The sequence below is a fragment of the Grammomys surdaster genome, unplaced genomic scaffold (assembly GCF_004785775.1).
Source record: "Grammomys surdaster isolate TR1022 unplaced genomic scaffold, NIH_TR_1.0 275, whole genome shotgun sequence".
Taxonomy (NCBI): Eukaryota; Metazoa; Chordata; class Mammalia; order Rodentia; family Muridae; genus Grammomys; species Grammomys surdaster.
The window spans coordinates 174,024-188,524 of record NW_021604716.1 but is presented as its reverse complement, the minus strand read 5'-3'; the positions used below and the strand labels follow the sequence as shown (position 1 = coordinate 188,524).

Here is a 14,501-nt window from a genome sequence, read left to right as displayed (position 1 = left end):
AAGACAAATTTCATCTATATTCTTCGGTATACTTTCATTGATGGGAACTGGAGATTCCCAGGAGGCAAAGTGGTGATGACCCACACCACTGAAACGGAGGGGAAAATCTGTCAATTTATCTTTTATATATTTAACGACATGTTTACTTACAAGCTGAACGTGTATCATCATCTACGTAGTCCTATGGCTTTGCTTCATGCCTACAGATTTCTTCTTCTAGCATTCTTTCATTTGAAATTTTTACAATCCTATTAAACTGTTCCTCATGTTGCAAGGCCTTGGTTTCAAAACAAAAAAATTCAGCTGAAAAAGGTCCCTAAACATAGGACTGCAGTCTGAAATGTCTGTCACAAATGCTGTAAAGAGAATTATTGCAAACTAAAGCTAACAATGCAGTGTTCTTCACCGCAGCAGCCCAGCCTGAGGAGCGCATGTGGCAGCATTCCCACCCCTCCATTTTATCAGTGTAATGCTAAATAAGAAACAGCAGTTAGGTATTTCTTCACCATGGGATTTGACAGGATTCAGTCCTGTCTCCACTGTCTCTATACACCTGCATGTGGTGGTACATAACTGTAACCCCAGCATGCTGACAGGCCAAAAAACAAAAAAACCAACTGTAGGTTTAGGGCCAGCCTGAGCTACAGAAAGAAAGTAAGACTCTCTAAGGGAAAAGTAAAAACCTTGTTTATTACAATTTCAAAACAGCTCTTATTTGTAAACAGGAACAACAGCTAATCCTAACATGTCACAGAAACTCAGGCTCCCTTTCCAGGAGTAGGAAAGGAAGTAAGTTCAGGCTGGTTCTTTTAGTTAAGAGTAACAGCCTGTGAATGATCAAGAAAACTCTATTTGTGATACACAGACATTCAGTCCCAACTCATGCCCGTCCTTGCCTGTGCGCGTGCCCATTTCCTTCTTGCTTGGTTGGTTGGGTTGGGTTTCTTGTTTTTTTGAGGCAGGGTTTTTCTGTTTAACAGCCCTGGCTGTCCTGGAACTCACTTTGTAGACCAGGCTGGCCTTGACTCTCAGAGATGCACCTGCCTTTGCCTCCCTAGTGCTGGGATTAAAGGCATGCGCCACCACACCTGGTGATGATGTTTCTTTCTTTCTTTAAGAGATGGTACATAATGTATGTGAGGGGCCCTAAGAGAGGTTAACAAGCACTGCGGAGTCTCAGGCGGACGGCTGTCTAACCCAGTCTGCAGTTCCACACACCACCAAAAGCATGTTAGAAACCCACTGGCTGACGACATTCAAATTCTAACCATAAGCATCCACCAGAAGGACAGTTTTGAAATTATATTTATTAATGTTTTTATTACACATATTGTATTCTATTAGAGCTGGGGGAAAGGAGAACCCCACTCAAGTGAGATAACAAACTTGCTGTCTTTTACAAAATTTAATCAGAACTGACAATGTTATGGTTAGTTCTTAATTCCTGAGAATTTGAACATCATTAAGTTTTCTGTGAATTTACAACAAAACACTCATGTTAATATTTAAATTACAATATTTCTGAAAAAATATTGTTAGCAAAGGAAACCCATCATCCACATATACAGTAACCCGGTGTGACTATACTGAAGCCCTGCTGCTCAGCAGTTTAATGCCACTTAAATACTTCTCTCTTCAGAGACTTTATTTCAAATACATGAACTTATTATAATTTATCCAGACTATAGTGACATTATTTTTAATTAAAGGTAAAACAGTTATCTGTCACTTCCCAATTTTAAGTGTCCAGGGAGTCAGTATGTGAACTCTCATGTTCAGAAATAATTAACATTTTTAAGAAAAAGAGAGAAAATATTGGTACTATAAAATGGTGACTAATCTGATATAATCAAATTCAGTATCATTAATATAAACATTTATAATAATGAAAATATAAATTATTAATTATGCAGCATGCTTTAGGGCCACCTCAATAGTTAGTATCAATTACAAACATTAAATGCCTTAATCCATCCTTTGTTCATCATTCTCTAAGCCATGTTTATATAATAAAAACCATTCCCAATCTATTCTGTTTCTTTTGACTTAACAGTCAAAGTATTTAGCTTGGGCTGAGACAGTTACCCTGACCCTAACCACTGAGTCCAGGTTGGGCACTATATCTCCACTCCAAAAGCAGGAACCAAGGAAGAATGTCAGAATTCTAAGTGTTAGGATTACGTGCAGGATGTATTCAAAGAAATGGTTAAGCAGGTAAATGCAATAAAAAAACAAGCATTTCCAAAAAAGAAAAAAAGTCTGTATAATATTTAAAGTTTCGTCCCAAAGGCATCATTTTATTATCCGTTCAAGAAAGGCCATGGTTAATCCACTTAACTACTAACTAGCATACCTTTACAAAAATAAAGCTAGTAGCTTGTTGGGAATTAAATTTACTCAAAATCTTTCATTCTTTTAAAATCAGTAAGAGACTTATTCGTTTCATTCTCACAGTGGTATATTACTGAACGCCTGTCATAGTGCAGTTATTATTTAATCTTATGTCTTAGATTATACTTGATTTAAAGTAAAAATCTGTCTAAACTGCCACCAAGATTTCAACTTAATGTAATGAAGACACCTGAGTTTGGATGTAGATAATTCATTCTTCTCTTCCCTAGTATCACAGAATGCCTTCAAACCTAGTGAAACTTCAAGTGGGATCCCGTCTATGGCTTAGTCTGAGTTTTCTTTGATTATTAAATCTTAAATTTAAAGCAACTGTTGGAGGATAAATGTTCCCAAAGCAATGTAAACTATTATAAAATGTCTCACCAAAGACATCAGCAGCTCACGTGTGTCACGGGGAATCCAACAACACAGGAAGGACCCCCAGCTGGCCACGCTGTGCACAGGCAGTGACACTCTGCTTCATCTCTAGCATCCTCACACAGTCTCTGCTGACACAGATGCTTCGTGACTTTCAGGCTTAACTCGTCTTAACCTGCATCTTTACTGGCCGTGTACCGCATATGCACTGACTTTCCCATGACTTGAGATCAACATGAATCAAAGACATAGACAAATTACAAACACACAGAGTACAGGGAAAGGGAGGCAATGGGTGAGGGAACTGGACTTGCCCTTTGCCAGCTTCATGGCAGCGTTTCACAGGGGCATCTTCAGCCTATCCAGTCTTACCATTTGCTTCTCGGCCCTCGAAAGCTGGAGCATCAGAAATAAAGTGGGCTTGACTCGAGAGCACTGCCAAACAGTTTCCATGGGTGTGACCTGGGAAATGACAACTCATCAAGCACGTCACAGTATCGTGACACGTGTGTCGACTGCACACCATCATTTCACAACAGGATCCACACACACAGTGTTCTCAGGTCCATCTCCATTGCTGGTTTTAGTTTCTTCTGAAAGCAAGAGTGCAAATATCAGCAGAAATATTTATGTCAACTTTAAGATACTAAATATGAGAAAAGCTATAGTACTAAATGTCACAAAGTTTTATCTGTGAAACATTTTTCTAACATCACAAATTGTAATAGTTTGTTGACTTTTAAGTATGTTAAGAAATCTTCCATCCATCTGGATCACACAAGAATCACCTTTGTGATATACTGTCATTACTAATGGAAACATAGCTAGAATATGTGGGTCAGAATAGTCCAGATAAGTATCTAGCCATCAGTACAGAGTACTTATTCTACTTCCTTTGTGTGTGTGGTACAGGTATGTGTACACATGTATATGTGAAAGCATGCACACACTCAAACATGGAAGCCAGATGACCAATACTGGTTGTGTACCTCTATCATTCTCCTCATTTTTTAAATTTAATTTTTAAATGTTATGTGTACCGGTACTGTGCCTACATGTATGCCAGGTACACAAAGAGGCCAGAAGAGGGCATGAGATGCCCTGGAAATGGAGTTAGATGGTTGTGAACTGCCATGCACTTGCTGGGAAGTGAGTCCAAACTCAGGTTATCTGGAAGAGCAGCCAGTGCTTTTAACTGTGGAGACATCTCGGAGCACCCTCCCCACCTTGTTTTATGAAGCAGGGACTCTAATAGACCCTGGAGCTTTCTGCTTAGCTACATGGGCTGGCCAGTGAACCCCCACGGGTGAGCCGGGCTTGCAGACACATGCCTGGATTTAACGTGCATGCTGGAGATCCAAACTCAAGTCCTCCAAGCATTTCCCTTCTGAAGCGATTCCCAGCTCCTTATTTTATTTTCAAGACTCTGCAAGCCAGCCTTGTGTGGAGCTCAGAATGTAGCCCAGACCGCCTTGAACACAGTGCCCTTTCTGCATCAGCCTCTGAATACTGAGTTACAGGCAGGGGCCACTGCACCCAGCTCATAATTTATTTATTTTTATTTATTTTTTTGTTTTGTTTTTGTAGCCCAGGCAGACCTTGAACTCAGAGATCCTCCTGCCTCTGCCCCTGAGTGTTGGGATTAAAGGTGTAAGCCACCACTACTTGGCTATAATTTATTTTTAAAGCAGCATTTTATTATTTGCACCAACAAATTCCTGGCCCTTTGTACAAAATGCCATGTGTACATATTATACATAAGCAGATGACAGTTATTTAACTACTGTACTAAGCAACTCTCATCACTGAGCAAACTGCAGCCAACAGTCTTAAAAAGAAAACTGACCAGGCACATGAGTCACATGAAGCAGTCCCTAACTTCCTGAAGAACAAGACAAAGCAAGGAGCACAAAGCAGGACCCTGAAGGTCAGGGTGGCTGCTGCTGTCTTCCCGCTGCAAGCCTCAGAGCAAACCCGTAACCCACTTGCCATCTGCTCAGTCTGTGCACCATGAAATGCCTTAGCGAAGCACAGCAACAGCTGTCTTTTCACAGTGTACGCGGTCCCAGCTCACAGTTCAGACGCATTTGCCTGGATATGTTGTTTTGAACAAGAACCCTGGATATGCTTCTAATATCTACCCCTGGTTAGTAACATTTATTAACATATACAACACTGACAAGAATAACTACTTCACTTTAAGTGTCTACCCAAATGAACTGCTCCACTTGTGACAAAGATAGAGAGGGGTACTTTAAAATATTAAACAAATAATATTTTAAGAACCTTATTTTCTGAAAATATTTTACATCTCAATTTATGAAAATTAACATGACATACAGATGAGGAAAAACAAGAAAAAAAAACCATAAAACTCAAAATATCACCTAGTTCCTATAACTAAATTTCATAATTTCCATGACAGAAAAAAAGGAACCATCTATTCCTCAGAAAAGACAATCCATCATTCTTCCATGTCACGTCTGAGAGAAATGGAGACATAACTATGACGCTGAGCAAGGCTCTGCTACAAGGACTGAAGTGTGTGAGGCTCCGCCACCCACACACGAGAGTGGGCACTCCGCTGCACAGGTGCTCCAGGACCCCACCATGCAGACAGTGGATGCTGTGTATCAGGCCCTCAGGAGCCCAGGGAGGTGACCCCTCCTCTGTCACCACTGTGGGCCCAATCACCTGTTCAGCACCACCGTCTCCAGCTGCAGGGGAGCAGCCTCCTTCCCTCCTGATTCCTTCCCACTGACTAAGGCACAGCTTGTGGAATTTGTTTCTGTGATAGGACTAGAACATGGGCTTAAGGAATAAAGTAACCCTTTCTTCTATGGCTCATGTGATCCACACACGTGTTAGTCAGAGATTCATTTCTAGGGCTGTATTATTTTCCAGAAGATTAAGTAAACGAGAAACCTAACGAGGAAGTGAGACACCCATGTCTACTTTCAGGACTTAGTGGTCTTTGCACTCTGACACCGCTCACTGACCTTCCTTCTCTTTCTTTTCTTGGTTCTCTTCAGCCGCAGTCTTATCTGCTCTGAAGAAAATTCTTGCACTGCTCAAGGAGAAATACAGCAGTTCAAATTCCTATACGAGAAAATTTGAAATAAAAAGGAAAAACAGTTACAGTTAAACAGCAAAGTAGTAGTGTCTCTAAAGTGAGTACCCTGACCACTCTTGTGCATGTGTTTCTGGTATGTGTACATGCCTGTTTACGTATGGCTGTGTATCCATGCATGTGGGTGTGTGTATAGAGGTGTGTCCTTCCTTGACCACTCTCCACTTAAGTGTTGAGGCATGGTCTGTCACTGATTCTAGGCAGACTAGTTGGCCAGCTTGCTGGAAGGTACTTCCTGCATCTGGCTTCTAGGTACTAGGAGCACAGGCAACTCTACCTCTCCAGTTTCTACATGGGTCTGGGGGATCTGATCCAGTACTCGGGCACTTTATCCAGTGACCATCTTGTCTACCCCAATCTAATTTTCTTATGACCAATGGATTCCAACTATCAATTCTAACATGTGTTCTTTTTATTGCCACTATCTCACTTGTTTCGGATATCAAGTGCAATACACACTGAAGTCAGTCAGAGGGTATTTGGATCCACTACCTGTAGATAGACCTCTAGTCGCTTCTGAGTGAGGTTCATGGTCTGGAGTAGTTTTTCATCTTGACTAGTTGACTGCACGTTCTGTTGCTTAGCAACTGCTCTTATCTCCTTTATGTATTTTTCTCTAACAGACTGGAACCAATGAAGTGAATCAAACTCCTGGTACTGATCCAAAAGCTTTAGGGTGTAAGCCACACCTACAGTCATTAGCAAAACCAAAATTTAGATTATAGTGAGCACAGAAGTGAGCACAGACGCTCCCTCCTCCCGCACCACAGCTCCACACTGAGCTAGTCACTCGCATCAACACTTTCAAGTCACATTCTCAACAAAAATGATACACTTAATCACAACCTCTTCTGGTTCTGCTTTAAAGAATAAGTGGAAAGTATTAAAAAACTAAAGAAAAATTAAAATCACACAATCACAAACTTCATTAGGAAACCAGTGCATGCAGGGGGTGGGGGTGGGAGGAGAGGGGGAGAGAAAGAGAGAGAGAGACAGAGAGACAGAGAGAGAGAGAGAGAGCGAGCAGAAAGGAGAAAAGCTTGTTCATGATACAACTTCTGAAGCTGACTGAGAGAAAAGAGGACGTTAAGGAGGTACCAATGCAAAGCAAGCCCAAACGGAAGGGCAGATTAGACAAACAACAAGCTACATGGTAGTAAGTCACAGCCTGGATGACAGAAGGGATATGGTTGAAAAGCATGCACTGGTAGCAGGCGCTGCTGGGGAAAATAATCTACTCTAAGGCACGTAAACCCATTTTCAAGCGGTTTTTCTGAGAGCCCATTTTAAGGCAAACACAAATTGACGGCAAAAGAGTTCTATTGAGCTTACCCATGGCAAAACCATCATCAGTAAACGCAGCTCCTATTTTGTTTTTTTTATTCAATTTCTCTTTGCAACTTATAGAATGTTCTACAAAGTTCAGAGTCTAAAAAAAGAGATAAAATACAGAAAAACATTTGAGCTAACAAAATTGGCTAAATTTAGATGCTATAACAGGCATTTCAAGAATTACAAAGAGAATTTCTTTTCAGCTCCTGAACATTTGCCTCAGGTAAACTGTCTCTTGGTAAGAACACAAGTCCGTGTATGTCTCCTGCAGACTCTTCTTACAGGTCCTTTAAGTACGAGAATTCCCTCCACTGGTACTTACTCCTGGCACAGTGCTCACTGGAAGTGATTGTGCACAGTTCAGAGTGAAAACACTGAGTCTTTCAGGAGGCAAACCCAAAGTCAAACCCAAGGACAAGGGGAGCAGAAACGGCTTTACTTTGCCTTAAAACGTAAGTCCTTATAACAGAACAATCTTCCCTTCTGCCTTCAGAGCCCCCTAGAACACTAGTGAGCAGTGGCTACCATAAAATATCTGACATCACAGTCTGTGAGATCTTTATCAACATCCGTTTCAATCTATTTTGGCAGCTCATTTATATTTACCCCCTCAAGATTTAGACTACAAAGCATAAAAAATAGCACACTGTGTGTGTGTCTGTCTGTGTGTGTGCTGTACTTAGTCTATTACATGACTGAATTTTCTATAACTCCAGACTCTTCCCAAAGCTCATCAATGCTTTCCCAGTACCCATCATGGCCTGAATAGAACACTCTCCAGAATAAAGAAGTGTGGGGAGAACTGAAGTTCATACAGTATCACCAAATAACAAATACTGTTAGCCTGTGCACTCAGCAGATGTGCATGAGCATCTCTGCAACATCAGTTACAAAACTAATAGTAAATAACAGATGTGTACAATAGAAGATCTGTGAGAGGAAGGCGGTGACAGTGAATAACAACCTCTAATAGGCACTGATACCAGTAGATTATGTTATTATTATTAGTGAATCAGGGAAAGGGTTTTTTTCATTTTGAGCATTTTAATTTTTTTATGTATATGCACATTTGCTTATGTGTGTGTATATATGTATGCATATATGTGTGTATGTATATATGTTTGCGTGTGCATGTATGTGTACACCATATGTATTCTGTGCCCCTGGAAGTGAAAGAGGGTGTTAGATTCTCTCAGACTGTAGATACAGACAGTCGGGAGCCTCCATGCAGGTGCTAGAAATCAAACCCAGCTCCTCTGGAAAAGCATCCAGTACACAAAACCACTGACCGATCTCTCCAGCACCTTTTGTTGTTACTGTTATCTTAAGATACCACAGGCTAGCCAAGGATGACTTTGAACCTCCCCAAACCAGAGATTTGAAGAACGGAACAGGATATTCAGGGTCTAAAGTGCTGGATAGAGCCCAAGAGCTCATGCATGTTAGGCAAGTACTCCATGGAGTAACTCATATCCAAACTGTAAAAACTACTCTTGATCTAAACCAGATGTAATAAAAAGCTAACATATGCCTGTGAGATGTTCAGATTTTAAAGATATCTACTAAAAATGTAAAAGATATAGTATAGAATTCATCTAAAAACAGATTTATTGTGCTGTAACTGCTTTTATAATGTAACTTTTGATAACTTGAGCTAAAGACAGCAACTATGAAATTAATAAAGAAAACAGATTTTAGGAGAAAGCACAAATTTCAGGTGCTAGTATTTACAACTGAAAAGAGAAGTTTCCCAAAAAAAATAAGCCCTTAAAGAAAAAAAAAAAAAAGCTCTTAAAAGATATGTTAGGACAAACAATGTTACAGTAAGTTAATCTACATTACACAGTTAAAATGATTATATGGCATAATTCTGTGTAACAATCCTATGGCATACATGGAAGTACATCTACGCAAGGACCTGACAATCCCGGATCTTTGCCACCTCTAACCTGCAGCACAGCATAGACAGCAAGCCCAAGTTATAGGTCACAAGCTGACACTACACCTTCACTGCCAGCCAGGAGGCATGAATACACATCCTGCTTTATGGGAACTGAATCTGTATTAACACCCACTAACACTCCCTTCTAGTTTTGAGAATACTCACAAGAGGAGGAACAATGATATAGAAATTTCGGAGATGTATATTCTTTGGCCTTCGAAATTCTGGAGCAAAAACATCTACAAGCATTTTGAAATATTCTGTACCTTCAGCAGAATTTCGTGTATGATCACTGAGGACTGAGTCCAAATGCCTACAAAATATCAAAACAAAACATACTTTGGGTCTGTTTTAAAGGTATGGCTGTCTTAAAAATCCATGTTTCTCATTAGGTTAGGTAATGCCACTCTAAATCAGGAAACAGCATAAAATTTCCATGAACTTGAGAATGAGCAGAAACTAATCAGTATTATTTAATGAACTCGGTCCCTAAAACAGACTAGAGCATCCTAGGGCATGAGAGTAGTTTGTACTTCTTTTTTGCATTTATTGTGTTCAAGTCAGAAGACAAGGTTCTGAGGGTGAAGCCCAGGTTTCTTGCTGAGCCATGGCATGAGACTCTATTAAAACATTAGTGTGAGAGCGTGCATGTCGGAGGCTGGGTGTGCATCCACGTGCTTGTGTATGCAAATGTAAAGATCAGAGAACAACTTGCAGGACTTGGTTTCCTCCTTTCAGCACGTGGATTCTGAGGCTTGAATTTAGGTCATCAAGTTTGGCAGTAAGCATCTGGTCCATAAAGTTGTTAGCTGGGTTTCTTCTTCTTGAGAACTCATGTTCTCTGTAATTATACTCTGCTCAACTAAACCTCCTCACTAATGCTTCTCTGGATCTGTTACCCTTGATCTGGTCCTCCGTTAGGAGCTGAACTTCTCTCACAGCCTTCAGAACCAGCAGCTGCACTGGCTGGGGAGTTAAGCACAACCACTACTACTCTCAACCTACACCGGAGGAAGGGTCTTTAAGAGTCATATGATGCAACTACAGGTGCTCTTCATCCCGGGACATGCTTACATCCTAATAAACTGGCAATGTGAACAGCACAGCTTAGCAACAGAGCAGAGTACCCTGTGGTTTCCTTGGCTGGGAACTGCCCCCTGTTACACCTGCCCAGCATCATTATAATCAGAGTGTATACTGCTTGCTTGGAAAAAGAACCAAATTTTAAGAAATCAAGAAATATGGTTTCAATTGTATGCTTATCATTTTTATAACATCATAAAGATTAAAGTTAGTCATTTTACTCAGATCAGGGACCATCAATATACTCAACTTTTTTGTAAAAGTAACATTTTAGCCACCACCCTAGAGTCTCCACATGGCTGCTAGGAACTGAAGTCCTCTACAGTAGCAACAAGTGCTCTTAACCACAGAGCCACGTCTTCAGCACTGGCTGACTTATTTTACAAATGCGGTTTTAGGTATCACCTAAGGTCAGTCACTTCAGACAGTACACGACACGTAGCTGCATGTGGACAGCAGATTTCAGAAGATCACTTTCTGGTCAAGTTGGAAAGATCTTAGAATACTGTAGTAGTGTTTTTAAAAAAAAAAAACCACAACAACAATGCGTTTGTTCAGTAGAGACCACAGAATACTGCCGTGTTTCTTCTCAGTGCCTTCTGCTAGTCTGGTGTAAGTACGCTTTAACTTCCCTATCTTGGCCACTCGTCAGGTTACCTGGCTGCTCTAAGTGTTTCTTCTGCAAGCCCTTCTTCCTTCACGAGCTCTTCAAAACTCACAATGTCTTCAAGATCAGGCACGAATCTATGTGAGAATTTGAGAAGGAATTCATCAGGGCAAGTAAACTGTATGTAATCAGAATGTATATCAAAGTACTATAGAATACCAAAAGTTGTGTATGAATTCAGGAAAATCTTAGCATGTGATGCTGTTAATATCACTTTAGTTCCAAATAAAATTTTATGTGATCATATCCTGATATTCAAAATGCAATCTTTGTATTCATTAGTTATTCTGATAAAATATTAATCTACTATAACCTTAAGAGAAATGGTTTCAAAAATAGTCCTGTATACATTTATATATATATATATATATATATATATATATATATATATATATATATATATATACATACATACACACACACCCCCTTCTTTTCTTAAAAAAGTTTTTTACAGATTTACTTCTATTTTATGTGTATGGGTGCTTGCCTATTTGTATGTCTTTGCCCGTGCAGGCTGAAAGAAGGAGCTCGATCCCCTGGAACTAGAATGACAGGCAGTTGTTTGCAGCCATACAGGTGCTGGGAATGGACCCAAGTACTCTGAAGGAATAATTACTGAACCATTTCTCCACCCCCATAATACTATGTTAACATAAGAGAAAAAAGTTCCTCAGGTGTTGGGATTAATGTTTTCTTCTTCATTATGAAGAATACATGTTAACTGAGTACACATAAAGGAGCAGAGGTCTGGGCAGTAACAAAGACATCCACAGCCTCAAACTGTATTGAACAAGAACAAATACCTTCTCTATAGTACCATGAAAGGTCAAATTACACAAAAAAGGTAGAAATCATGTTTGAATCCATACCTAATGGCATTGCTGCTACAATGAAGACCACCAGATCTTATCATGCGTATATAGCCCATAGCATTACCTTCAAAAATCACACACAAAGAAAACACATATTTATATGAGCAATTCTGATATCAGAACAAGTTACATCACGTAGTCTACTGAGAAGTCTCCACTCCTAAATACCAAAATATTCTACTATATTTTTAGTTTCTATCTCATAAAAAAACTGTTACAGATTTATGCATTTAAAAGTTAGATTTAGATATAAACATTATTTTAAGATAAATGTAATTCAATTGATAAATTAAAATCATTAGCTTCATTAAAATGGTCAAACATTTTAAAATTACAGTAAAATTTCACACACACACTCTCACACAGTCACTCTAAAGTGGCATCAGGAAGTCTTAGTACATCCCGAGTCTGTCTCTCTAGCCTGGACTCCTCTATCTCTAGACTTTTATCCAGTGCTCATACCTATAGATCAAAGACAAATTTAACGTTTTAACCACACCCAAGTCAAAGGATCTTAATCCCCAACTACACTTCCTACTTCAGCACTAGCAGCTTTGTTCTTTCAGTGGCTTGGGTCCAATGCCCTGACCTCACCCTCACTTCACCCTGGTTCCTTCCTCTCTTTCACATCTCACACTGAATCAGTGAACAATTACACCAGCTCTTCCTTGAAAATAGAGCTGGGATCTGACTGAAGATCTGGTGGCATGCCATCTAGTGTGAGGACCTGGGTTCGATGCCCAGGGGAGTAGACTTAAATAAGAAAAAGAGGATCAAAGCCAGCAGTCACTGTATCTCACATTCAAAGTCTCCTGCCTAGACCACTGTGATATGTATGCCATGGCTGACTTGATTTCCCATTTCCAACTTCAAAACCCACAGTATCCCTCCACCTCATCAAATTTATATCTCATAAATTCAGCTGGGCTGTCATGTCCTTCCTGAAACTACAATAGCTCCACCTCAGGATGGCATCCATTCTTCATCTGTCAGCGTGGCCCTGCATGGCCCTGGCCAGGAGACTCAGGGTTTTCACACTTCCAGTTGCCTGTCTAGGATTTTCTTTTCCCAGCTGCACACAAGTTTTATTCTGTCCCATTATTTAAGTCTCTGTTCAACGTCACTTCCCTGAAAGTCTTCCTGAATATCACTACACAGGACTGCTCACCCTTTAACATTTATCCAGAACGTACTACTGGATACCCGTCTCCCTCCCTCCCCGCCTGGCTAGAATAAGGAGCCGCTGCATGTGACACCTGACTTCTTCACTACCCAATCCCTAGAGCTAACACATCTTGGATCACAATAGGAATTTGATATATAACGGAACTAAAATTAATTGGAAGAAAATCATAGGCAAAGTAAAAAGGTAACAGTAATTTTTCACAAGCATTACACTGATATTAATGCTATACAGCAAGGATTATTCATGATCTACTTTAAAGACTATTCCAATTGTTCAGGCTTTTAAAAAATATGTAACATGCATCTTTTGAAAATTAAATACCTAGTTTGACTGTTTCAACAATTAATATTGACTAATGAAAATTTAAGAGATTAGCTGAGAATAATGATTAAAAGTAAAAACCCTAGTCAGGCTACTGAAGTTCAACTCTAGATTTCTGACCACCTGTTAGCTTTGACAAATCAAATTAGACACACACTATTTGTATGTCAACCTCCTCCTCATGAAATTAAACTCTAAAAGACAGCCTCCATTTAATGTCTTATCACCAGCATCTAAAACTTTTATTTGTCATAATTAAATCTTCCAGGATAAGTGAATGGAAATCATACTTTACATACTGTGTATATACATATGTGTGTGCACGTGCACGCGCGCGCGCGCGCGCGCGCACACACACACACACACACACACACACACACACATATAAAGTCATATCTGAGAGCATGCTCAGTAAACATCAGTAGTTTCTACTTCAGCAGACAGGTATAAATCGAAAAGATTTGTAGCAAGCTGGTCTAGTGGCTGGATTGTCAACAGCACCATTTGTTTCTCAGGTTCAGGAATGGAGAGATGGCTCAGTGGTTAAGAGTACTTACTGCTCTTCCAGAGGTCCTGAGTTCAATTCCTAGCAACCACATGGTGGCTCACAACTATCTGTACTGGGATCTGATGCCCTCTTCTGGTGTGTTTGACACACCAGTATACTCATAAATAGAATAAATAAATTTAAAAAAAGAAAAAGAAAAAAGAAATCTTGTTTCTCAGATTCTCTTTGGAACCTTTAAAAGGTGGCTGTGTGCCTATTTCACGGGAATGCTTGCTGTGATGGCATCACCAGGGAAAACACATGTGAACAGCTCAGAGTACACTGAGCTTCAGAGCAATTCTTCCCTGTAAAAATTATGTATTGTGTTTCAGAAGTCACAACAAATCCTACACAAATACAAAATGACATCATTCAGTATCTAAACTGTAATGAAATTTACATGAAACCTATTAAACTAACTTGAACTTAACAGCTGACTCTTAATTGTGAATGTTAATTCTGAGGGGTAGTTATTAAGTGAGTATCTAATCTGTTTTAATCAATTTTCCTTAAGCACTGATCTGGTTTCTACACAGCAGCTCAGCTCAGTAAGTGGGCTGAAGTCAATTAGACATACTCACACACTCCATGAAGTGTCTCATACACATGGTGCATGAGATTCTGGCACTTGTACTTCCGGGTACTTTTAAGT

General features: G+C 39.8%; 1 protein-coding gene across 4 annotated transcripts in view; it reads right to left on the bottom strand.

Annotated features, from left to right (window-relative positions):
• Positions 1–1,287: 1,287 nt before the first annotated feature.
• The window catches only part of Washc4 (WASH complex subunit 4), a 50,567-nt gene continuing 37,353 nt past the window's right edge, over positions 1,288–14,501 (bottom strand). For 3 of the 4 annotated variants that reach the window (XM_028776957.1, XM_028776959.1, XM_028776961.1), the window contains 7 exons: positions 11,793–11,859; positions 10,914–11,000; positions 9,339–9,486; positions 7,232–7,328; positions 6,392–6,588; positions 5,769–5,868; positions 1,288–3,362 (listed from right to left, as the gene is read on the bottom strand). In XM_028776957.1, the coding sequence (XP_028632790.1) occupies positions 3,295–3,362; positions 5,769–5,868; positions 6,392–6,588; positions 7,232–7,328; positions 9,339–9,486; positions 10,914–11,000; positions 11,793–11,859 (764 nt within the window). In that variant the 3' untranslated portion in view covers positions 1,288–3,294. The remainder of the gene's footprint in view (positions 3,363–5,768; positions 5,869–6,391; positions 6,589–7,231; positions 7,329–9,338; positions 9,487–10,913; positions 11,001–11,792; positions 11,860–14,501) is intronic. The other variant, XM_028776958.1, reaches the window with a different exon arrangement.